General features: G+C 35.3%; 1 protein-coding gene across 24 annotated transcripts in view; it reads left to right on the top strand.

Moving 5' to 3' along the window:
* Positions 1 to 24,284, top strand: part of LOC114654324 (receptor-type tyrosine-protein phosphatase delta) — a 2,007,901-nt gene that overhangs the window by 1,807,336 nt on the left and 176,281 nt on the right. For 13 of the 24 annotated variants that reach the window (XM_051929989.1, XM_051929990.1, XM_051929988.1 and 10 more), the window contains 5 exons: positions 6,045 to 6,233; positions 8,170 to 8,187; positions 9,863 to 9,973; positions 13,163 to 13,432; positions 19,068 to 19,649. In XM_051929989.1, the coding sequence (XP_051785949.1) occupies positions 6,045 to 6,233; positions 8,170 to 8,187; positions 9,863 to 9,973; positions 13,163 to 13,432; positions 19,068 to 19,649 (1,170 nt within the window). Of the gene's footprint in view, positions 1 to 6,044; positions 6,234 to 8,169; positions 8,188 to 9,862; positions 9,974 to 10,892; positions 11,167 to 13,162; positions 13,433 to 19,067; positions 19,650 to 24,284 lie in introns of those variants that run through there. The other 11 variants (XM_051929992.1, XM_051929993.1, XM_051929998.1 and 8 more) reach the window with 2 other exon arrangements.

A 24,284-nucleotide genomic window follows, 5' to 3' on the forward strand; every position in this document is an offset into this window, starting at 1 on the left:
TCCCCACAAAGCCTCCTCTGTTACAAAGTCTACACATATAATGGTATTTTTTTATTTTTGTGGCAAATAAGATGTCCTTATTATGTCAACATTGCTACCTTTGTGTATTGGGGGCAGAAGCTATTTCAAGTACAGTTTCAGGCCTATGTTTGAGCTGAAAAGTCAGTTCCAATAGAAAGCGTCAACTAGTGGTACTGCAGAGTGTTATCGAGATATAGAATGGTAGTGTGTTTCTTTTAGGAGACACAACCTTATTTACAAGAGAACCTCAGTATTACGAACCCATGCATTTATTGCTTTCTTCCATTCATATTGAATTTGTTTTTTAATGTTGAAACAAGCAATCAACCATTTTCTGAACGATTTAATCAACTTCATAGTGCTTTGGGCAGTTGAGGTCTATCCTGGCAATAACGTACAAAGCAAAATTCAACCCATTTATCCATTACAAAGAAACTGCATTTCCTTTTGCTGAAGAGAGAAGAACCACAGTACCTGGAGGAAAAAAAAGAAATAAATAAACTTCGTACTTTGGGGAGAACATGCAGACTCCACGTGGACAGTGATCATACCAGGATTTGTATCATCTCCTCAACATTTTAGGAAGTGGCACTAATAGCTGAGCCACTCTGCTGTCCAAAAATATTGATAGTATCCACATAACACACAATTTGCAAACTTCCTTGATCTAATTCAGGTTTGTGGGGTACCAGAGCCTGTCTTTTGCAGACCCGTGGATAAGGCACTAGTCAAACCCCAGCAGACCTTTTGGATAAGTCACCAGTCAATCTCAGAGTCAAACATTCTTCAATCTTCAAAAAAGGCAGTCATGGAGCCCAGATGAGAATGCAGAACATTTCTTTATTTGCACAGAATTACAAATGTCTCAGTCCATGGAGTGAGCAATCAATTAAACAATTCATCTGATTTTATAGATTTTTCTAATTACATCACCTTATCTAATACATCTGACTCTTAATATACAGATCTTTATTACCTCCTCCAATCAACTAAAACCTCCAGTCATTTTTGACTCATGTCAATTCTTCTATTATTCAGAACACTACTTCATTAAGGTGGTGTTTTGCGGATTCCCCTAATAATCTTAATGCCACTTTATAGGTGGGGTGTTTGGGCTTTCCCATCAGTTTATCCACACTTTCTGGAGGGGTGTTTGTTATTCATTTTCTATATTCTAACCTTGGAAAATTATGTTAGTAGTTTCTCTAAGACAATGCAAATACCTCTTGTGCTTTCAACCTTAAGTTACATTTAATCTTTTTCCATGTGTTTATTAATTTATTTTGTTATGGCTTCAAAAACACATATATACTATAAATGATTATTATATATTAACTAAAAATTCTATATATTTAGGCACAATCACGCTCATTCAAAGCCATTTTAGAATCACCAGTTAGCATAATGAGTTTAGTGCATAACTGAGATGTGAAAAGAAATATACATACAAATAGCACTTCTAAAAATCTTATTTTTACTTGTGATATTTCAGTTGTCAATATGAAGTGCCTTTTAAGATATTTAAACTTGTGAATTATCTAGTACTAATCATCTTAACTGTTACCACAATGCAGTTGGTTGTTGAAGGAAATGGCTTAATATTAGGACTTGTAACATCACCTTTTGTTTTATACTTTCTTGCTGCAAACAAATTTTCCTCTGGGATAATAAAGTCTACCAAACCTAATCTAAATCCTCACTTTTTTGTTTTAATGTCTTATCATCATAAGGCACAAAGTCAAATTCTATCAGAAAATGACTGTTGCTTTAAATCGTACAATATACAGTATATGTAAATAGATATGAGATTCTCGGGTCATACAATTCATCTTAGCTAGAACCTGAGAGAAGTTTGAATTTGTGACAGTTTTCATTGAAACAGACCCAAGGAAGCCAGATTTAAGAAGTGAAGAGTTAGATTTAACTGATGTTGAAATCACAAACAATAGATGAAAAGATTTAAAATGTTACTTTTTGAGAGACAGGAACTGGGATTCCCACCCTGATCAGTGCTTAGTTTGCACCATTTTTTAGTTCCCATATCAATATCCCCAAAAAATGTACATGTTATGTTACTTACAGACTACAAATTATCCTTGTGAAAAATAATAAGAGTATTAAGTGTGCTCTGTCATACACTGTTTGGAGTCCCATTAAAGCATCTGGCTCTGATTTCTCATAGAAAAATTCATGGAGTCACAGATATTCTCAGTGACAAGTTTCTAATGTTGTAAGACTTCGGTCATGACTTTTTAAATCTTGATTTACATCTTTAACATTTTAGTGCTATGATAGAATTTGAATGGATTGTTGCTTGTAGTTAAGTGTAGCAGAATGCATGAACAGGCTAGACAGTTCTAGGTCAGTGATGGTGAAAAATAAAGATATGTGATGTGTTTGAGTGTTCTTAGTTTCAGATAGGGGTTCACTTCCCAGATAAGTGTAATACATTGTTAATTAAGAATATTTATAAGTAATTAAATCTGATTTTTTGTACAATTTACAAAACTGTAATTCACTCTGAAATTGGTGAATTAGGCTTAAACTGAAGGAATGATGCTTGAAAAGCTGAAAGCCTGTATTGAATTCCTTAGATAGGTCACACATACTCTTCGGATATTTTTCTCCTACTTCACTGGAAATAAGGATTGTAGATGTTGGGATATGTCTCCTGTAAAATTCCAGCAGAAACTTGGATCATTTTCTGTTAGTTGGAGAAACTTTGTCATTGTAGTTCTAGCATAGTGTAACATGACATTCTTTAACTTACGTAATTAGATACAGGGTCATGGGGGTCCAAAGCCTATCATGGAGCTTTAATACTACTTTTTGTTTTTTTTAAATTCTATTTTTATGTAAACGTCATTGCCTTGCTTATCCTTGGAATAGTAATTGAAGTCTGAGACAGCAACTACTTGTTACATTGCTTTATCTTTGTTGTCAAAAACGTTTCTTCCTGATTTTCATTAAAAGACTTTTTTTTTAGTTGATGTCCAGTTCTCTTTTGTCTTTGTCCTTCATCTCCACTCATAAATATGAGCCTGTGATTTGTACAATTAACAGTTTGGCGTTTGTTCTTTTCATAAAAACAGCTGAAACCTCAGCCTTAGAGGTGCTTCATTTCATGTTTTATTCATTTCACACACAGCTGCAGACTTCTTCAGTATGCACTGGGGAGTACAACAGGTTGAGGACTAAATCATCAGTAATTAACAGTTCTGAGGTCTGTAAATTAGATATCGCTCCATCCTTAAATGTGCCTTCATATCCTGTCTGAGAAAATCATGAATGAGAGAGTAGATGAAGCACATCTGCCATGGAGTCGTACATCCGATTTAAATCTGTTTGAACCAATGCCAAGAATGTAGGCTCAGTTTTACTGTTACAAAACTACTGACCAAGTGGCAATGACAGTTATAAACAATACGTTTATTTTTAGGAGTAATCAGTACAAATTTTGTAAAACATTACATAATTACAAAATGTGTGCATTCTCTTTGGATGCTTCAGTGGTCACCTAATGAAAAAAATGTTGTTTAGTAGTCTCTTATGTTAGTAGTTGACAGATTTTATTACATTCTAGTTGTTGTTGTTAAAAATTTCTTTCATAATTTTCCATAGTTTTCAATGCACCATGGGTATGAAGTGTTGCCAAGCAATGTGGTACACATCTGTGTGGCACATGATGGTGGTGCAGTGAAGCATGTGAACATGACACCTTTTTGTAGTAAGAATTTATAAAATTAATGCTTCTAGTTATTGCTTTGGGCTTTGAGAATCAAGTTTTGTTCATATTTAGAATATAGTTAGTATTTTGATATTGATAGAAAATAATATGATTTCCACTGTGACCTTCACCAGGAAAAGCAGTAAAGAAAATGAAATGAGATGAGATTATATGACTTCCTTTGTATCAGGCCCCCTGCTTACTGTATACATAACCGTCCTTTTTTCTTTCCCTCAAAGATTGAACATAGTTTATCTATGTTGAGTTCAGACAAAACTTTTCTCCAACTGGACCTCTCAAGTGGCTTAAATCGAATATAAAACTGTTTTTGTACATTTGGAGTAAGTTTTTTTGCAAAAAATATCGGGTTATTGTTTAATTTCACATGTTCATCCTTTTGTTTTGTAGTCCAAATTCATTTGAGGAAATGCAGTGAAATTATTTTATTGGCCAGAAGAACATAATAACTGATGAGCCAGCCACTAGATTCTGTGATTAGTGATGTTTTAGAGGGACTAATAATTCTAAAAAAAAAGTCTAAATTAGCGTAAGCAGTCCTAATGATTTACTTCATGAGGTAGAAGCATGTAATAAACAAGAATAGTTACTGTATGTCAGATGTTTGAAATATTGAAATATGTGTTTCAATATAAATGTTTGATGTCTAAATATTCTTGATGGCGGCACGGTGGCGCAGTGGGTAGCGCTGCTGCCTCGCAGTAGGGAGATCTGGGGACCTGGGTTCGATTCCCGGGTCCTCCCTGCGTGGAGTTTGCATGTTCTCCCCGTGTCTGCGTGGGTTTCCTCCGGGCGCTCCGGTTTCCTCCCACAGTCCAAAGACATGCAGGTTAGGTGGATTGGCGATTCTAAATTGGCCCTAGTGTGTGCTTGGTGTGTGGGTGTGTTTGTGTGTGTCCTGCGGTGGGTTGGCACCCTGCCCAGGATTGTTTCCTGCCTTGTGCCCTGTGTTGGCTGGGATTGGCTCCAGCAGACCCCCGTGACCCTGTGTTCGGATTCAGCGGGTTGGAAAATGGATGGATGGATATTCTTGATTGTAATAGAAATTTGTCATTCATAATCCCTGCACTTGAAATAGTCTAAAACTATACCCCATATGCTTATGTTTGAAATTTGTCATTATTATTAGAGGGCTAGGACCGTTGGTGTATTATCAAATATTAAAAATATTATCATATTCGTGATCAGTATCCTCGCAATAAAATGACACTCTGTATGTCAATATGACTAATCCCTTTTTTTTTTTTTTTAATTCTGATTACGGGGTGAACCCCTGGGTTTGGTTGATATGGCATGCTCTGTTTGAAATCCTTCTGATCGTTTTTGCTGAAGACACCTATTGGTTTACTCTTTATCATAAGGGTGTAACTTCCTGCAGAAAATATAGTCCAGCAAAGGCCTAAAAGTTAAGGACAACCCCCAAAAAGCTTGATGTATTTCATAACTAGACATCAAAACAATCTGAACGATATATCACTAGTGAGACAGGAGACACTGTACAAAAAATACTGAAATAATTTGAAAGTATTCGTAAGTAATTCTTATGAACACAATGCTCAGAATATCAAAGTCAGTGAAAGTGAAGATGGGAGAGGACTGTCACAATACTTGCATTTCGACCAGTCACCTTAAATCTTGAAAATGCTACTTTACCTATTTCTTGGAAAGACCTTTTTCAAATGGAAGCAAATAAGTCAGCCACATTAAAAATTATTCTGGTATGTTAGAGTATTTTCAGGTATTAAATATTCATTTTCCCAATTTTGCATACAGAAATGCAAATGCCTCTGTTTTATTTTACCTTACCGAACTGAAATCGAAAGAAATCCCATTTTCTCAGCTGTTTAAATAGCTAAAAGACATGGCTACAAATTTCAAGTGCAAAAGAAAAAAACAGGACTCTCAATCATTTTCAGCAGCAGTGAAATACTCAGTTTAATAAATTATGTCTTCAAAGAGCACCTCTGGGACCAAGCTAAAAAATACACCTCATAAAAAGCAGCATTCCTATTAATAATGTATGTATGGATCAGTAAAAATGGTCTCCTGGGAGTGGTAATGTTTAAAGAACATAATGAGCAAAGTAACATTAGTATAAGTAGTGCGGGTCCTGTTAGCTATCACGTCTTTGTTTGGCTTACGAGATGAAAATCACATCCTGAAGCAAATTTTTTTTATAATGCAAAATGTAGCTGCAAGGATGCCGATTCTGAGTGTTTCATCTTGAAATTACAAATAAAAACGTTTTTTTGCACTTCTCTTTGTGTTTTTTTTTCAGAGGACCAGCTCCCTTCTGGTTTTCCCACCATAGACATGGGCCCCCAGTTGAAAGTGGTGGAGCGCACTCGCACAGCCACCATGCTTTGTGCTGCCAGTGGAAACCCTGACCCAGAAATAACATGGTTCAAAGACTTCCTGCCTGTTGACACGAGCAACAACAATGGCCGTATCAAGCAGTTAAGATCAGGTAGGGTCTTGTTATGGTTCTCCTTTACTGCTAAAATTGTCGCTCTTCTCCTCCTTTTTTATTTAATGTGTAGGTGAATGATCTTGTTTCTACTCCTTTTTTTTCAGTGTATAAGCTGGTCTGTGTCGTCTTTGTCTCTGATGTTGTCATGGCCTGTGTTCCAGTGTCTGTCTGTTTGTCTGTCCTCTGTGTGTGCAGCTTCTGTTTTCTCCACATTACTCACTGCTGTGACTGTATTTTTTTTAATGATTTTTTTCTTTAACTGCTTTTTCGCAGTAATAGACGGATCCATTTTCTCCTTTTTCTTTCTTTTACCTTTTTTTTTGCATTTAATTTATTTCAAATGCTCGTTAATTTTCCTCATTGGGCATCATTCAGAACTTGCAAATGAGTATCAGTTGTTTTTAATAATTTCGGACCCAACAAAAAATAAAAAGAAAGTGGACTAAATCAAATACTATTTCTGTTTTGAGGTCTTTCAATCAGTTTAATCCAATTAGTGCGAGACATTTGGAATCTAAAGCTTGTCTTCTCACTAATACATGACACCATACTTTTTCCTAAACTAATTTAAAAAAAATCATTCTTGATGATAAAAACAGAAGTGCTTTTTACCAGTGAAGCATATTTTTCGAAGCAAAGTTGCCACAGTAGTGTGTGAGATAACTGCGCAGTAGCTTTCCCAATCCTTGATTTCTGTCTGGATCTAAGGCCCACAAACCCTGCTTTTGATGTAGACTCCAGCTTTTGCTTCTCTTTGCCCATGGCGTTTCCCTTGAATCCTACCTCCCACCCCAATCCCAGTTTTCTCTTTTTGGCTAAATGAAGTTATACCAGTATCTTTTTCTGTAAATGCAGTGCCCATCCTAGCTTGATTGCCTGTAAGAAGCTTTTTATCTTGGCACTGGTAATGATTATCATTTTGTAGAAGCTACGATGTTGAATCACCTGTCCTGTGATGTTAAGTCGTCTTGTTAACTTGCCTTTTGCTTGTTGTCAGCAGAAATGTGTAAAAAAAAATCTTTTTTTTAATGTAAGCTTAATTTTTTATTCACCTGTGAAGTAGAACTATATAATATATAAAGCTTTAACTCTGAAAACTTTGTGCCAAATTCTAAGGAATATAATAATATTTTTATGCTGTTTTTCTTCTCTCCGTATATAAATCTCCAGAATCCTTTGGTAAGTGCTTAGTTCTGAAGCGCACTTCACCCCCCACTAATTTCCATATTCAAACTATTATTAAAATGCATGGCATGCATTTTACTAACAGTTAGTGTAGTCACCAGATATCCGTAGTGGCACACACTCCCACACAATTTGTTGTCGTACCAGTCATAGAAACACCTGTCTAAAAGCACACAAGTGTCACTTAGAAGTAGTTCACTAGATGCCATATTCCCACCCAAACTGCAGTCCTTACTTCCTACCTTCCTCCAGTGTATTTTACATATCTGCCTCTCTCTCTCTCTATATATATATATTTATTGATGTCTTTGTATTTATACTGCACAGTTTATACATTGCCAGTGTTTAAAACCTATTGATTGAAATATATATATGTACAGTATATATATTTTGTTTTAAGAAGCTTGATTTATCACTGTTAATGAAAAGGTTTACGATGTAACTTATGATGTATTTATCCCTTATTGACCCACCTCCTTTAGAACTATTAGTAGTCTGGCACAGACAACCCCACCACTTTTTGACACTGCTCTTTTGGTACACTAATGTATGATCCTGTTTTACAAAAGTTAAAAAATGCCTACAACAAAAATAAGAAAGAAAAAATACACATTTTTTTTCTTTTAGTACCTTTATTTACTTACTCTGTTAAATCTAATTTGATTCTTCTTCCAAAGGCCTAGCCTCCTTCTTCTCGTACTAACGCTTCTTCTTTCTAATCTTATTTGCATTCATATTATCCACCCAGGTGGTACACCAATAAGAGGTAAGAGTGCTGAACGAACGTTCACAGAATGACCTGATTCATTCTTGCTGTCTTCTCATCCTTCCCATCCCTGTCCTCTTACTGAAACAGAATTTTCTCAAGGCCTCATTTTCAGTTTATTCTTTTCTTTGTCCGTTCAGTTCTTACCCATTGACTCTCCATGTTCTGTCTGTCTTTTTATTATTTTTTTCTCCTTTTATTTCTGTTGAGTAATATTTTTGGGAGCTTTTTTCTTTTAATTTGAGATATGCTTATGGAAAAAAACAAGAAGCATATCTAATTCTTTCTTTTTTTTTTCTTCTTTTTTTTTTTTTTTTTTTTTTTTTTTTTTGGCCATAGCCCAGTCACAGCGAATCATTTGTCCCTCTTTTTGTCAACTAAAACAACCACACTTTTTTTCCCCCTTAGCTGTTCTTGTTCAGGACCAATACCAAGGTGGTCTGGATAACAGGCAGACAAGCGGAAGACAACAAGGATTTTCTTGTGCCTCTTATAATTTTTACCTTACTCAAAGAAAGTCTTTCTGTCTGTGCCGACTTTTTTTTTCTTTCTTCTACTCATTGTCTTCTGCTTTCTTACAAACAGCCCCAAAGAACTACTTTTTAAAAATTATATAAAGTTCATGAGGTGCTGTTTTCTTTCTCCTTCTTCTTGAATTGAGAGCTGTTTTACTTTTTGATTGTTTTTGATTCTTCAGGGTATGAAAATGGAAAACCGATGTCTGAGGACGCACTCTTTTTGGTTTTTTTTTTTTCTTTTTTTTTCTTGTTTCTTTCTTTTTGGCTCAAATTGAAAGTGTAATTGTGGCTCACAGTATTTTTCATGGGTTTTATGACACCTTACCACTAATTTAATTGGTGGATTTTTATTGGTGTCTCCATGGGGCCTTTTTAGGCTCCAAGTACAATGGTCAGTTCCTTTCTTGTTGGCTTTGGCCATAATTTTGAATTTTGTCTGCTAATCCAATTTGCATTTTATTTTCAGCTAAGGGTTATCTTAAAGGTTGTAAGTTTGCACCAGAAAACATTTCTTGCTCTTGGAAGAGAAAAAAAAATCTGCATGTGCAAAGAGTTTTGTAACTTCCAGTAGAATTTTGGTATTACTTATTTGACTAATCAAATTTCTTTTTTTCCTTCTTAAATTCTAGCAGCTTTTTATTTTTGTATTTGCTGCATTTTTTTTGCATTTGTCAGAAGGTAAAATCACATCCCCCCCCCCAGAAAAAACTACCTACTTTCATTTATTTTGATCTATTCCCCAACCTTTACTCTGCTTTAAATTGTTAACCTGTTTTGTTTAATTTAAAAGTCATGCTTCCTTGAGGCAACCTCACTCATCTTCATATAAATCAATCAAGTAAAGTGTTTTAACTAGCAGGGATGTGAGTCAAAATAAAGTAATGTTAAATAAACTTAGATTTGTTGGGGTTTCACTTTTTGCCTTACCTTATGAAGTTTGTAATGCAAATGCAAAGTAACCGTAATTTTCTTAGGTTTGATCGTTTTCTGTCTTGTGCAAGAAGAATCTAAAACTTAACAAATAGTGGAGCAGCAAGGGAGAAGACCTTCGCTTGCATGGGCAATCAGAAAATGTCAGAGGTGTATGATCAGCACATTAGAGTACTAAGCTTAGCCCTCTAACTTGTATTTCTTGCCCATCCATTTCATTCCTGCAGGTGCCCTCCAAATTGAGCAGAGTGAAGAATCTGACCAGGGAAAATATGAATGTGTTGCAACCAACAGTGCAGGCACACGCTATTCTTCTCCTGCCAATCTTTATGTCAGAGGTAGGAACAACTTAAGCCCCCGACAGCCACCCCTCTCACTTGCAGGATACTGATAGCAGAGAGACATTTTCGTAAGGGGCTGCTGGGGTAGATTGCTTTCTTTCTTTGTTTTTCTCTTTTGTTGTAAGTAAATGTAGCATAAGAAGGTAGAATTCAAGTGCTTCCAAAAAATTATGCAGAGTAATAAAACATTTTCTAGAGTGTGCTATTTCCAGTCACATGATGTTTGTAAGTATATATTTTTATCTACAATTTCCTTGCATTGATTTTGAATTTTAATGCTTTTTGTTTGGTTTAATTATGCTTCTGTTTTAACTCTTCTCTAATTTGATTGCCTGGCGTGCTACTAATTCTCTACCTCCTGGTTCTGGGGCTGGGACTTGCGGAACTCTGGTTCTTAAATACCTAAATTCTATTTAAAAGATGCCCTAAATTTTCAGTTTTATTTCTCTATTTGTTTTTGTGTTCTCTACTGTGTGTGTGTGTGTGTGTGAATTTTGGTGAGGATTCTGGCAAATATTTGTCACCCATTACTTTAGAAGTAATTGGTCTAAGCTGCCCAGAAATACAACTCCTTTCTCTTTTCCCCAAGAGGAGAATTATTTTTGACCTATACAGATACAGTATTACTAAACATGTATATTACTTTTTTCTTTTTTTATATATTTTCAAAACCTTTAATTTAGATATAAATATGATTTGATCTTTCAAACACTTGCAGCATTTTAAGTACATTTCTACAGAGTGAATGACTCCTTGCGTAGCTTATGGCATGATTTTGAAATTTAATTAATTGGTTTCATCTATAATTATTCCTTATTTTAAACTTGCATTAGATTTTCATGATTTTCATGCTTATACAATATTTATAGGTCCGTGGTTGTTTTACTTAAGATTGTAGGTGATTGTAGGTAACTGTAAGGTTATCTTTATAATTCTGAAAATGAAAGGATCAAAAATTTGAAATGATTTTAGTTAATGTTACTAAACCTCAGGTAACATCAGAGAAGTTATAGACTTTTTCCTAGTGGAGGCAGGATGGCTTCAAAGAGAGCTAGTAAAGATGTTTCAAGTAGCAGTTGAAAGCCTTGATATGGCCTTTTTACTCTCTCTGTGTTTCCCTTGTTTTTCTCCTTTCCTCATTTCATTGTGTTCTGCATCAAACCCCCTACATCCCTCAGAGCTGCGAGAAGGTTGGTGTGTTTTTACTTTTTAACCACCTTACAAACAATATTAATATTAAACACATAATAAGAATACAAATGAAATGAATGTAGCTGCATTGCGTGGCCTTTTTTTTTGTTTTGTTTTGTTTTGGTTTGTTCCTCCTTCTTCTTTATTTTGGTTAATGTCACATTAATGTAGAGAATGTAATGGTCTTGCTTAGAATGTCTAGCCGTAGTGGTTGTGCATGATGGGGGAGAATGTGCATTTTTGGGTGCATGGCAACCTGTATATGCACAAACTGTGGTCTGCTCTGTGTAATTTTCATCCTAAACCCCTTCCTCAGATGCTTCCCCACCCCACCCACTCACTGGTCCTCAGCGGTTCAGTGTTCCTGCTTTGTCTCTTATTTTCCAAAGCTTGTTTCCTCTGGCAGTTACCACAAGCTGCCTGGTTGGAGCATGTTATCTGCCACCTCTTCTGGATTTGTGTTTTTGCTTATCCGCTTATTGAGGATTCTCTCTTTATGGTTTTTTTTTTTAAATTGCACAGAATTTAGGTTCCCGCCTTTTTTTTTTTTTGGAGGGGTGTGTGTTTTTTTTTTATTTATTTTCTCCCTGCTTTTTAAGAGTGCTGAAAGGAACAACGCTTACCCAGTCTTTTCATCTTATGGACTTATTCTACCAGTAGGCCACTTTTAATAGTTGATTTTAACGTTTTACTCTTTAGGCCAGTGGAAAGACACACAGATCAACATAGGCAAAAAAAAAATGACACACTGATTTCCTCTTTTCTGCTCTAAAAGGATATATAAATGGCACACAATTCAAGCAGGAATACTGATCTTGTCCCCGTTTTTCTGTATTTTTGTCTGTTTAGAATAAATTAAGTTGATGGCATTGTGGTTTTTTCTGTTCAATGTCAATTCAGTGAAGTAGATGAATATTAGGGCTGCCCCTTAATTCAAACCTTCAGTGCTGTCGTTTGCCTCTGTTTTAAATTAGTTGTGTTGGATTTCATTAGAGCTTCCCCTCCCTTCCTCCTTCCCCACTTCCAAGCCCATTCAGCTTTCCGTGTCCAATTATGATGTTTTGCTCTCATAACGCAATGTTAATAAAAATGGTTAACCCCTGCTGTCCGGCCCTCTGACTCCCATGCTACAGCCAGGCTCCTTTTGTTGCTGTACCTCTTTATATTTTTCCTTTTTTTTCTACCTGATTTAAACTATATATTTTATTGTTGTTTTCTTTCTTGTTTCCTTCCCAACTCTCCTAAGCATGGTTGTCCTTGAGAGTCAGCCATTTGCTTGTGTGCATGACAGAAACCCTTCCTTTTCTACTAGGCACTTGCCTTGTTTATTTTCATGTGCATATTTATATATATATGTGTGTGCATTTTTACATATGTACATGCATACATATATATTTATTGTATCTATTCAAGTATTATGTTTGTTTTCAGTGTTAGTGTGAGATCTTGGGGCTGCATCCACCCACCTTTTTGATTGAGTTTGAAAACAAATCGAGTTGCACTTTCCATGTACTATAGTTTGCTGTGTCTTCTCAGGGACTGTATGTGATGTGACAATGTGCTGTGGCACATTATTTCACATCAACTGGAAGTATGCAGCATTGAAGTTGGTTTCTCAACTCAACTCAAGCATGCTGTTGGTCCTCCAGTTCTTACTTCTGTGATGTTCACTTGATATATGTATATATCTTTGATATCTTTATTTGCATGGTGTTTGTGTATTGTTAGTCTGTAGCTAGTTTGTTGGGCCCCGTTAGGTTTGAATAGATTTTGGTGTGAATATTTTTTCATAAGTATCTAATTATACAGTTAATAAGTTGAAAATAAATTTAATTATTTAAAATAATAAATAAATTAACTTTAATGGTAATATTATAATGGATAATGGTAATATATTTTTTTAATATGGCTGTAAAAACAAAAACGTGATTACTTCCTGTTCCATTACCCCTCTCTCTTTGTAGATGTTGTTACCTTGTTTGTGTTTTGTTTCAGTGCGGCGTGTTCCACCTCGATTTTCTATCCCACCCACAAACCATGAGATAATGCCTGGTGGCAGTGTAAATATCACATGTGTGGCCGTGGGTTCACCGATGCCATATGTGAAATGGATGCTAGGCGCAGAAGACCTGACTCCTGAGGATGACATGCCAATAGGCAGAAACGTGCTGGAACTCACAGATGTCAGGCAGTCTGCAAATTACACATGTGTGGCCATGTCCACCCTCGGTGTTATAGAGGCTTTCTCTCAAATTACAGTGAAAGGTAAGGAGTTCTAAACAGGTGCTGTAATTTGCTGGTCATTAAATTTATAGTAAACAGTAGCCATAAATTGTGAAATTATTTCTTTGTGTTTTGCTCTACATAGAAATGCCATCCTGTCCTTAAGTTTACACATTCAAATTATACCTGATGGTAGTAGTAGTATCTGTAGTAGAGGTAAAAGTAGTAATAGCGATATTGCCATGTGTATAGAATTCAAGAAACTCTTACTTTCATGTGCGACCAGCATGTAATATGTGGCCCCTTTCCAGCTTCTTGATAAATAAGAATGTATTAAAATAAAGAACGTAATTTTAATTAATAGCAAACTTAGTGTGATACTGATTAGAATTCAAGTACAGATACATACTATTTGATATCTGACCTGTTACACAATCAATCAGAGTCGGTCAGAAGAGAGCAGGATGTTTCTAAGGCAGTAAAATGTTCAATAGGCTATGGTGTCGCCAAAACTTAAAAGTGGATTAAAAGTCATTTGAAAACTAACAGATTAATATGAGACTGAATAGACAGTACAGGGTTTTTGACTAGGGATGGGTTTAAATAATTGATATATCAGCTGATGGTGCCTGCTTTAAATTCTACATTCAAAATCAGGAGCACATAATAGCATTTGAAATGCATTACCTTTGCACTCTCTGCTGAGTAATTAGATTAGCTCTTTTGAAAGTCACCGTCTGTGCAGTCACTTCTTGCTATGTCCCTTTTCACCACATAATGTTGGCAAAACGTTGATTTATTGATTTGCCGTCTGTGTACACTGTCAACTAATCAATTTCTTAAAACCATTTCTTAAAACAGTGAAAGTAAGGAATTTAAAGGAGGTGATGTAGTTTTCCATTTGACTGGCCAATAATTTGTGTAGTAAACAGTAATAGTAAATTGTCAGACTATTTCTGTGTGTTTTTAGCTAAACTCACCCATAGTTTGTTTATCTGTGTCGTTTGTTATGCTACCATAGTCTTTTGTCTAATGTGGATAAAACAAACCAAAATTAAAAAAATTTAAACAATATGAATTAAAAAGTTGACCAAAAGGATTATAACACAGTAGTGATGAAAAAATACTTAATTTTAACTGTTTTTGTGAGATTTATCAGCATGTCATCGTCAATAATTTTAACTGTTTAAATTGCTTTTTTCCCACCATTTATAAAATATTAAGATGAGCCGGCACATCATTAAACATTGGTTTGTGCCATGTGCCAATGTATCCAAGATAGGCTTTACCCTCCATTATTTCAATGAATGAATGATTAAAAAACATTTTGAAAAAAGACATTTAGGTTTTCTTTTTAAACAAGTGAGTTGTCCATCATTTAATGTTTTTTTTTTTGGGTATCTCCACTGCAACTACAGTCATTGCTTATACAGCAGCCTTGTGAACTTACCTGGTGATCACTTAGCCTTAACAACTGAGCCTGTCCTTTTGTTAGTCATGAGGTTGTTTAGAAAAGTCAAGCATTATCAGTTTCTTATTATTTAACGCAAGTTTCATCTTGCACTCCCATCTATATATACAATGAATGCCACTTCATTAGGTAAGGCTATTCATTCCATGTGTTTGACTGATTAAACATCATCATACTGTATGTCCAACTAATGCCATGTATAGCAAGCAGGACCAGAAAAAAATCTGAGGTCTGACGAACCTCTGGTTTCTGCTGATTAATGTGTTTCATAGTTAAGTTTCACTGGAACAAAATTTGATTTTCAAACCAAATCATGCTTAAAGGCCCTCAGAGTTGTTTGGATTTATTATTCACCTTAATCTCTACACAAATTAATTTGATCCACTAGATATAGAACAGTAAATTGTTAACAAAATTGAATTAGGCTTTAACTTTCCCATTTTTGTGTCAACTGTAAAAAATCAGTAACCCTTCTATTCATGCTTTTTTGTATTAAAGTGCATCATCTTTCACACTACATTCTTATGACATCCTATTTTATACAGATACGTCTTATTTCTTCTGTAAATAGTCAGTCCTTGCACTTACTGTTAGCCAGTTCAAGATCACAGGAAGTTAGTGTCTGTCCTGTCAGCAATGGGTAGAAGACAGGAACCAAACCTGGGTAGTGTGTTAGTTCAGTGAATGTAACATACAGAACAGCCAGCATAAAATCTGTTGTGCAAGTCTGTTTCTGTTTTAATAACACTGACCTGATTTAACTAAGTAATATTTTGGTTAGTTTTGAGACACCATAAACAAACAAGACCTGTAAATAAATGCATCTGACCAAATTTAGGTTAAGCTCATTGTTATAAAGATCACACTGGCTAGAACTGACAAATGAAGTAAGGCACTGTCCAGTTTATCAGGGACTAGTGTTCCTGTAAATGAATGTATTGCATAATACATAAAAATCTTTGAAATGCAATAGTTTATCATACATCACTCAAAAAGGTTAAGTATTTGAAACCTGTTTAGTCTGCACCCTATGAAAATGGTGCTTCTTACAGAGCAGACAAAGCATGCAAGACTACAGCCAGTTCTAAAACATTTGAAAAGACTCACAGCCTACCCTGCCCTACAATTCCTTTTTCCATTTAGTGCCACTTTAATTAGATGTTTGTTGTAATTGTTAGGTCTAGCAATTAAATCCTATTAATATTAATAGTTGTATTTACTTAAGTAGCAAATTTTAGTTTAGTTGTAGTTTAGTAATGACTGTAATAATAAAGTCAAGCGTTAAACATCCACAATAATTGTTATAAGACACTGACAGCTACGGAGCAACTTGACAACATATTCCAAAAAACGTAAACTGTGTTAAAAAACCTGTAATTTTAAGTTTTTTATAATATGATAAATGCATATTAGACCTGTTGAAGGTATGAATAATACCTTAATCAATTAATAGTACAGGCATGGTTTTACAGACTTGTTCTTGCAAAAGAATTATGAACTTGACATTTTCCATCAAACAACTTATTTATCCCCCATATAATACACTTCCTGCGGTGGGTTGGCACCCTGCCCAGGATTGGTTCCTGCCTTGTGCCCTGTGTTGACTGGGATTGGCTCCAGCAGAACCCCGTGACCCTGTGTTTGGATTCAGCGGGTTGGAAAATGGATGGATGTTGCTTATTGTAAAATTAAGCTTTTTTTCGCCCATTTTTCAGGCATGTTTTTAAAACATACTTAGTTCATATTATCTGTTTATAAATTGTAAATACTTCACATATTCACCATAAATAATGTGTACTTCCACAAGCTGAATAGCCAAGTCCCACAGAAACCTAAATATAGTGAAATCACTTTAGGAAATGCCTAAACATTCTTGCATTTTTGTTCCTTTTAACTGTTATGCCAAATAATGAAGTTTAACGGCTCTTTTTTGGCAGTAATGAAAGTACTTTACATATAGACATGGGTGGCACACATTGGTGGAGAGGGTAGAGCTGTTGCCTAACTGATCCCATGCCTGAATGTTGTCTGTGTTGCATTTATACATTCTCCTCATGTCTACAAAGACTTTTGGAGTGCTCTAGTTTTCCTCACACATCTTCCAAGACAAAAAGGACCAGGTGAGTGATGATTCCAAATTGATAATACTCTATGTGTGTGAGTTTGGGGGTCTGAGGAAGTGGGCCATTCAGTGACCTAGTATTCTGTCCAGGACTGTATTCTTTCTTGCACCCAGTATTGCTAGGATAGGCAATGGGCTCTAGACATATAATGCTAGAAGGTCTTTTATTGCACCATTCTTACTATAAGCACATAATTAATGGTCCTCGTTATAGTTACCAAGAAAATGGTATGTTATTGTATAGTGTTTCATTAGTGACCACGAAACATTTTAGCTTGAAAAGAATAGACCAATAAGAACCCATTTACTATAACATTTACTATAACAGTGTGATGTATATAGTTGCACAATAGGAGTATCCGATGCACTCAGCGTTGCCTGTAGAAATAAATTGGCAAGAACTTTTTTTGGAAACTCAACATGGCGAAACACAATCCATTATGACACAAAATGATGTACTCTTAGACAAATTCTGTAATCCCTTGGCACTATAAAAACTGTTATCCAAATTAGTTGAGAAGAAAGCGCTGTACTTTAAGATCACGCTTTGGCCTTTACAAAATTTTGTGTGTGCTGATGATGATGTCTTTGCCTCAATTCCAGCACACTCCTGCTGTATGATTGGGATTGTAATCTCCATGTCAGTGTTTTTGATTTGTTTACTTACAGTGCGTGTGTAGACAGACCTGATGAAACATTTAGCAAATTTATCGTGGTTAAGAATTAGTTTTAGGCTTTCACACAATAATTAAGTCATTTTAATTTTATTATAAAAAGAATCCACATAACATAGATAGATAGATAGATAGATAGATAGATAGATAGATAGATAGATAGATAGATAGATAGATAGATAGATAGATAGATAGATAGATAGATAGATAGATAGATAGATAGATAGATAACTATTTAGTACTTACCCATATTTATGATGATAGATTAACTTAGTTCCTACGAAAGAGACAACAACAAATAAATTATCATGTAACTCTTTTATCCACAATATAAGCTGGAATCAGAGTTATGAATAATAATGTACAATGCATTAAAAAATGACACCTAACCAGATTAATATTAGCATTATTTGTATTATGTGGTAAGCATAATGACCTGGTCAGCAATGTGTTGCACTGATCTGTAAACCAGAAGGTTGAAGGCTCAGTTCATATTGCTGCCTCAATTTATAACTCTGAACAAATCACTTTATCTAATAATAATGTCTCAGATGGAGTAAGAGCTAAACAAATGTAATGAACACTTTGTGATTTGTTTTTCGCTTTGAATAAATGCACAGTTATGGATATTAGTACTGCAGTCAATTTACTAGTGAAAAAATAGCAAAGCTATTAGAATTTTAATTGAAATGAAAATAATGTGTAAATGTAATGGAGTTACTTAGCAAAAAGTTTCTTTGGTGTGCTGATGTGTTGCTTTGTGTGACATTTGTGTTTTGTTATTCAGCATGTGGTGTCTGTTGACGAGAACACAAGTATCTTGAACTGTGATATGGATTAAGGTGTAGGTCTGATATTTGTTGAAGCTTTATCATAAAGATGTGATGATGCTCTCACAGCTTGTGGATTCTTTAGTTCTGCTTCTGGAGCATATCGACTTTATGGGGCAAAGCAAGCAAAGGAGGTCATATATCAATATAATACTTTAACTATGACCGCAAGAAGCAACAAATTATGATGATAATAAAATGAGACTATAAAATTTGTGTTGGAATGAGGTGAAATCGATGTTCCCTTTGAAAACAAGTGCTATCAATGTGTAAAAAATACACTATTTATGAGCAAGTAAGAAAAGCAGTTTTAAAATGAGTTATAGATACCAGAGTCCATCTATGTGTTAAGTATATTCACAAATTTTAAATGTGAAAATATAAAATTTATTTTATTTTATTGTACATACATAATATTTATGCATACATACTGTATATACTGTACATACAGTATACTGTAAATATATGCTGTACACATACAAATATATTGTTATACATTGTACTTATATGTAATATTAAAATTTTTAAACAGCTGTGGTTTTTATATTTTATTTTTTCTAAATGTCTATTTTTTTTCCAGCATTGCCAAAGCCCCCTGGAACACCAGTTGTGACAGAAAGCACAGCCACTAGCATCACATTGACTTGGGACTCTGGAAACCCAGAGCCTGTTTCTTATTATATAATTCAGCATAAAGCTAAGCTATCTGAAGAAGGCTACAAGGAGATTGATGGGGTAGCAACTACACGTTACAGTGTTGGTGGTCTCAGTCCATACTCTGAATATGAGTTCAGAGTGGTGGCAGTGAACAATATCGGGAGAGGCCCACCGAGTGAGCCAGTGGAAACAAGGACAGCTGAGCAAGCCCCAAGTACAGCACCTCGGCAAGTTACAGCACGCATGCTGAGTTCAAGTACAATCCTGGTCCAGTGGGAGGAGCCGGAAGAGCCTAATGGTCAGATCCAGGGATACAGGGTATATTACACTATGGATCCAAGTCAACATGTCAACAATTGGCAGAAACACAATGTGGGGGACACTCGCATCACAACAATTAGTGGTCTTACCTCACAGAAAACCTATCACATTAAAGTTCTGGCATTTACCTCAGTGGGCGATGGGCCATTGTCAAGTGACATTCAGGTCATAACAAAGACTGGAGGTGAGTTTTCATTCATTTTTAACTTGTATGTCACAGCGGAATACTATCTCTGAATGCACTGTGTATGGATGATGTGTAATACCACAAGACATGTTACACAAAATATTACATTACAGAGTAAAGGTAAAAGATAACTCCATACTTAAACAATGAAATTTTTACAAAGGCCAGTGTAGCCTTGTTCTATGTACAGAGGATAGTCAACTTATCTAAATGGAATTATTCCTGTAATCAAAGTAAAACAAGTATTAATTAATGTGTTTGTACACTTATTCAAAACAATGCAAAAGTCCCTTATGTGTCCACCTTCAGTTGGTGGGCCCAGTGGAGGATAGACTGCTTCAGGCATTTGCTGATGAGCTCCCACCAAGACCTGGATCCGGGGAAGGGCCTTGGTTTCCCTATTGTCCTTGAGTTGACTTTCCATGGAGATCAATATGAACCACACTTAGTCTGGTTCGTCACTAAGAATTAATTTTCCTTGGGTGACCCTGTTAGGAGAAATAGCCCCAGACAACATACTGTAACTCCTAGGATCATTGGGACACACAAGCCCCTCCACCAAGATATGGTGGCAATTCACGGAAGGGTTATTCAAAACATGCGTTCTTCATTTTTCCTAAAAATTATCAATTTATCCTTTACTTATCATATTGCCATAGTATCTTATTTAGAGTGAAGATAAGGCTCATATTTGTCTTGATCATCAACAGAGCCAAAATGTCAACAGGGATCTGTGAACTTTTGAAATCCATTGCATGCAGTACTTTAGGAGTTACAGGAGTGTTTAATTAGTAGTAGTTTAGACAGGGGCAGTGTATTGTCTGTTCCATAAGAATCAGACAATGCTGTATTAATTTGTGTAAACCTAAACAAATGGGATTTTTTCTTCTAAGTAATATGCAAATTTTAGCAACCCACTAGATTCTGAGTTGCTATAGCCATTTGTGTTAGTCAACAGCTCTACACTGAAACTCCGTTTCATGGCAAGTGTGATATGTATATACTACAAAGTGGATATTGTCAATGCTCACTTACACTGCATTTCCCAGGACACAATTTTGGTATACTGGTAGATTAATTAAACAGTTTATAAACAAACCTTTTAGATTACGTGAAATATATTAAAGACACATTGTGGAGTCCAATGAAAATCAGTATATTTACAGAAGTAAATACTTGAGAAATAAAAAAAAGATTTTGAAAATCAGTTTCACTCTTAATTGCCAATTCTAGCTTATTTTTATTTTTTACTGACAAGAATGTGTAACAGTGGATTGAGATTATATTGTAATCCACATACATATACTCATTTATATTTGGGATTTTCTCCACTTTTACCTACCACATCCAAAAGGTGTGCATGTTAGGTTAACTGTCCACATTTCAGTTGGCCTAGAAACAAACAGCCTGGTGTGTAAGTGCCCTGCGATGAACCAGCCCCCATAACACTGAATATAATAGGGAAGTTTTGTAAATGAATGGATGGTCTTTGTAGTATATCTAATATTTGCATATCTCCACCCATACAGTATCTCCATCTCTTCATTTATACAGCCCATTTATCCTGCTCATTGTCACAGGATTAAAAATATATTTATTACATAGTATGTATATCATAGAAAATCATTTATATCATTTGTTCTTGCAAATGTCAAATCAATTCAATTTATTCTATTATAAGCTCATAGTGTTTACATATATTTGCAACTGTAATACAAAAACAGTAAATTATTGAACAAAACATTTACACACATAAGCACACAAAGTGACTAAGTTAAACACACAGTAAAACTGAAATGAATCTCAAATAAAACAGGACCCCTAAATGAGCAGTTTCTGTATTGCTGTCTCATTAAGCTTGACATATATGAATGTTTCTAAGCTGAATTCCTGTCTGAGAAAAGCAGGTAAGCCAGACAATAACTAAAAAGTGCAGAATAAGGCAGATGTGATATTGTGTGACATCTAATCGTTGGATGTGTCACACATCACTTGCTATTCTAGTAACCAGATTATTTCAACTAAAACACTCACGACTAAAAATTTCTGACCACGTCACGTTTAAAGACTGCGTACTGACCTTCCAGCACAGTCATCCTCAGCTCTTCTTGTGACAGCTAATAATGTACTGCCTGACACAGCTGCCACTCTATGAAGGGTTAATGGGCCTTGACAAGTTAAGCTGCAGTTGCTGCACTTTTTTTGAAATTTGTTTCATTCTGTTTTGGTATTTAAAAAAAAGACATCAGTCAGGCAAGCTTCTGTTTTGGAGGATGGAGTCTTTTGGATCCAGAATGCCCACATTCCTTATTCCTCATCACTGCTTCATATGAATTGTACTTCCAGGAAAGCATTCATTGGTTATCAGCCCTCATGCACACAGAATCCTCCATTACGATTAAAGAGTAAGTCGTGGACTAGTTGGATTGAGCTGTTGGGCATATTACATTATGTGACTGGCCTCATGGGAGTATGCTGCCGTCTTCCTCTGACTCACTAAGGTTATTTAAATGAAAGCTATGACTGAAAATTGCTGGAAAAGTCATGCAATGTGACAAGGTCTTATGATGATCACCAGTGATTTGTTGCTGAATCACTCACTTTCAATCCCTATATGATGATGAAACTTTCTGTAATTATTATTTTCTTAAAGCCAAGAGAACAGAATTTAGCTTTTTGGATTTTTTTCAAATCTGCTTATTATTAGTTAAAAACGATCTTTTTTAATGAAATGATGCAGATCAGAAGGTTATGAGGAACTGAAATGAAGATAAGTCACATAAGGGAATAAATAAAACGTGTCATTACATAACAGTATGTGATACCATGAAGCTGGCATTTCCACGTTTATGGTAACTGAATCATTTGCTTCACAGTGTTAATCCAAGTTTATATTCTAATAGTTTTTTCTAAAAACGGTGTTTAGTAACTTTAAATAAATAAAACTTTGAATAAAAAAGAAACATAACTTTAAAAGCAACTGTTACCCACTTATTTTGCTGAACATCTGCAACAGTCTACAATGTTTGAGCACTTGATTTTCACATACTTTTGTAGCGGTATGCTGCTACAGTACCACCATAACTACACATTGATTTTGGGGGGTGGCTGAACCATAAAATTGAAGGGTCCCCTTTAACAATCTTTAGAGAACATGGCCAGGCCTTATATGGTTTGGTTTTTTTTTTTGTTTCTGTGCACAATGTGCCCCTTGAACATTCCTTTGTGAAAGTGGGCATACTTTGGTATAAAAATAGATTTGGGTTTGAGTTGTAGATATATTGCCCATTCACATCTGTGTTACAGAAATCATTATGGGGTGGTCTAAACACATAAAAACACCATCCCCCCACTTCCCCTGCTGTTCCACTTTATTGAGCTAGTATAAAGGCTGCTAACCTGCCACTGAGATGTGATCAAGGCTATTTATAATTCTCAGTGTGTGGCATCCTTTTTTCTCCAGCTAACTTGACAGGTACAGTAGATAAATTTCTATCATGCCTAGAGGGATGCATAGGTGGAAAAAACATATAAATGCCATTACACATATTTAAAGAGCCTTTACTATACTTTATGTTGAGTTTTTTTGTCTAAGTGATCTTTGTTAGCTTGGTAGCTTAGATAATTTTAATACACCCTAATGTATTTTGGGTGTAAATGCAATTATTCTATTTCATCCATTATGATTACCTTCAGCAAAAATCCTTAAATCCATATATTGAACTTGAGTCTGGTACAGTACTAATCTTGTTGACTTATAGGAGGCAATTATGACTGAATATTTTCAAACTGCTTTACAGCTATTTAAAAAAAACATTTGGCCCATTAAAACATTCCAGACCACTCTTCCAGTGAGCTCTATAGGGCAAGTAAATTGTTCAGTTTGCCTCAAGGTAAATTTTATAGTTGTGTTTCGGTGGTATTGGATTTTAACTTATACAAAATATTTTCAAATGACTGATCTTATAGAAATGATACAAAACTAACTACTGTATATTGTATTGACTGTAAAGTTTATGACTGATTCCAAGCTGTGTAGTCTCATACCTGGAAAACGTGACATGTGGCAGTGGGACTAAATAAGTGCCAAGGAGAACTATATACTCCATTTTGGAACCCACACGCTTCAGACCTGACAGTTTGAAAAAAAAAACAATCCCAGCACAAAAGCACTAATGGTGGTCTGGTGCAAATATTTGAAAAGGGAAACTGAATAACACTCTGCTTTAACATTAAATTGAGCGAATTAAGGCTTTGTGCGTTCAGTGGCCATTTACAGCTATTGTTAAAATGAATCCTCACCATGTAGCATATTGCTTTTCATGGTTTGTTTTAAAACACCTTTGATTACCTAATTTTCCTTCAAACAAATCATATACTGTCCTTGGAGAACAAGAAGTCAAAGCAGTATTTCAGAGGATGGATGCTGTGATAAATTGATGGTTTGCTCTTGTGAGTGAAAACCTGTCATTTTCTGTTTTCTTCTTCAGAGTTGTTTAACTCATCACTCTTTGATTTTTCTGTGTTGCTAGCCTCTCATGAGGAATGCTTTGTATTTGTCTTGCTCTTTTTCTCTCACCTGCATTTTGTAACATAAAGATTTAAGGTAATACACAGTGGTACTTCTTATAA

The sequence above is a fragment of the Erpetoichthys calabaricus genome, chromosome 7, assembly GCF_900747795.2.
Source record: "Erpetoichthys calabaricus chromosome 7, fErpCal1.3, whole genome shotgun sequence".
Lineage (NCBI taxonomy): Eukaryota > Metazoa > Chordata > Cladistia > Polypteriformes > Polypteridae > Erpetoichthys > Erpetoichthys calabaricus.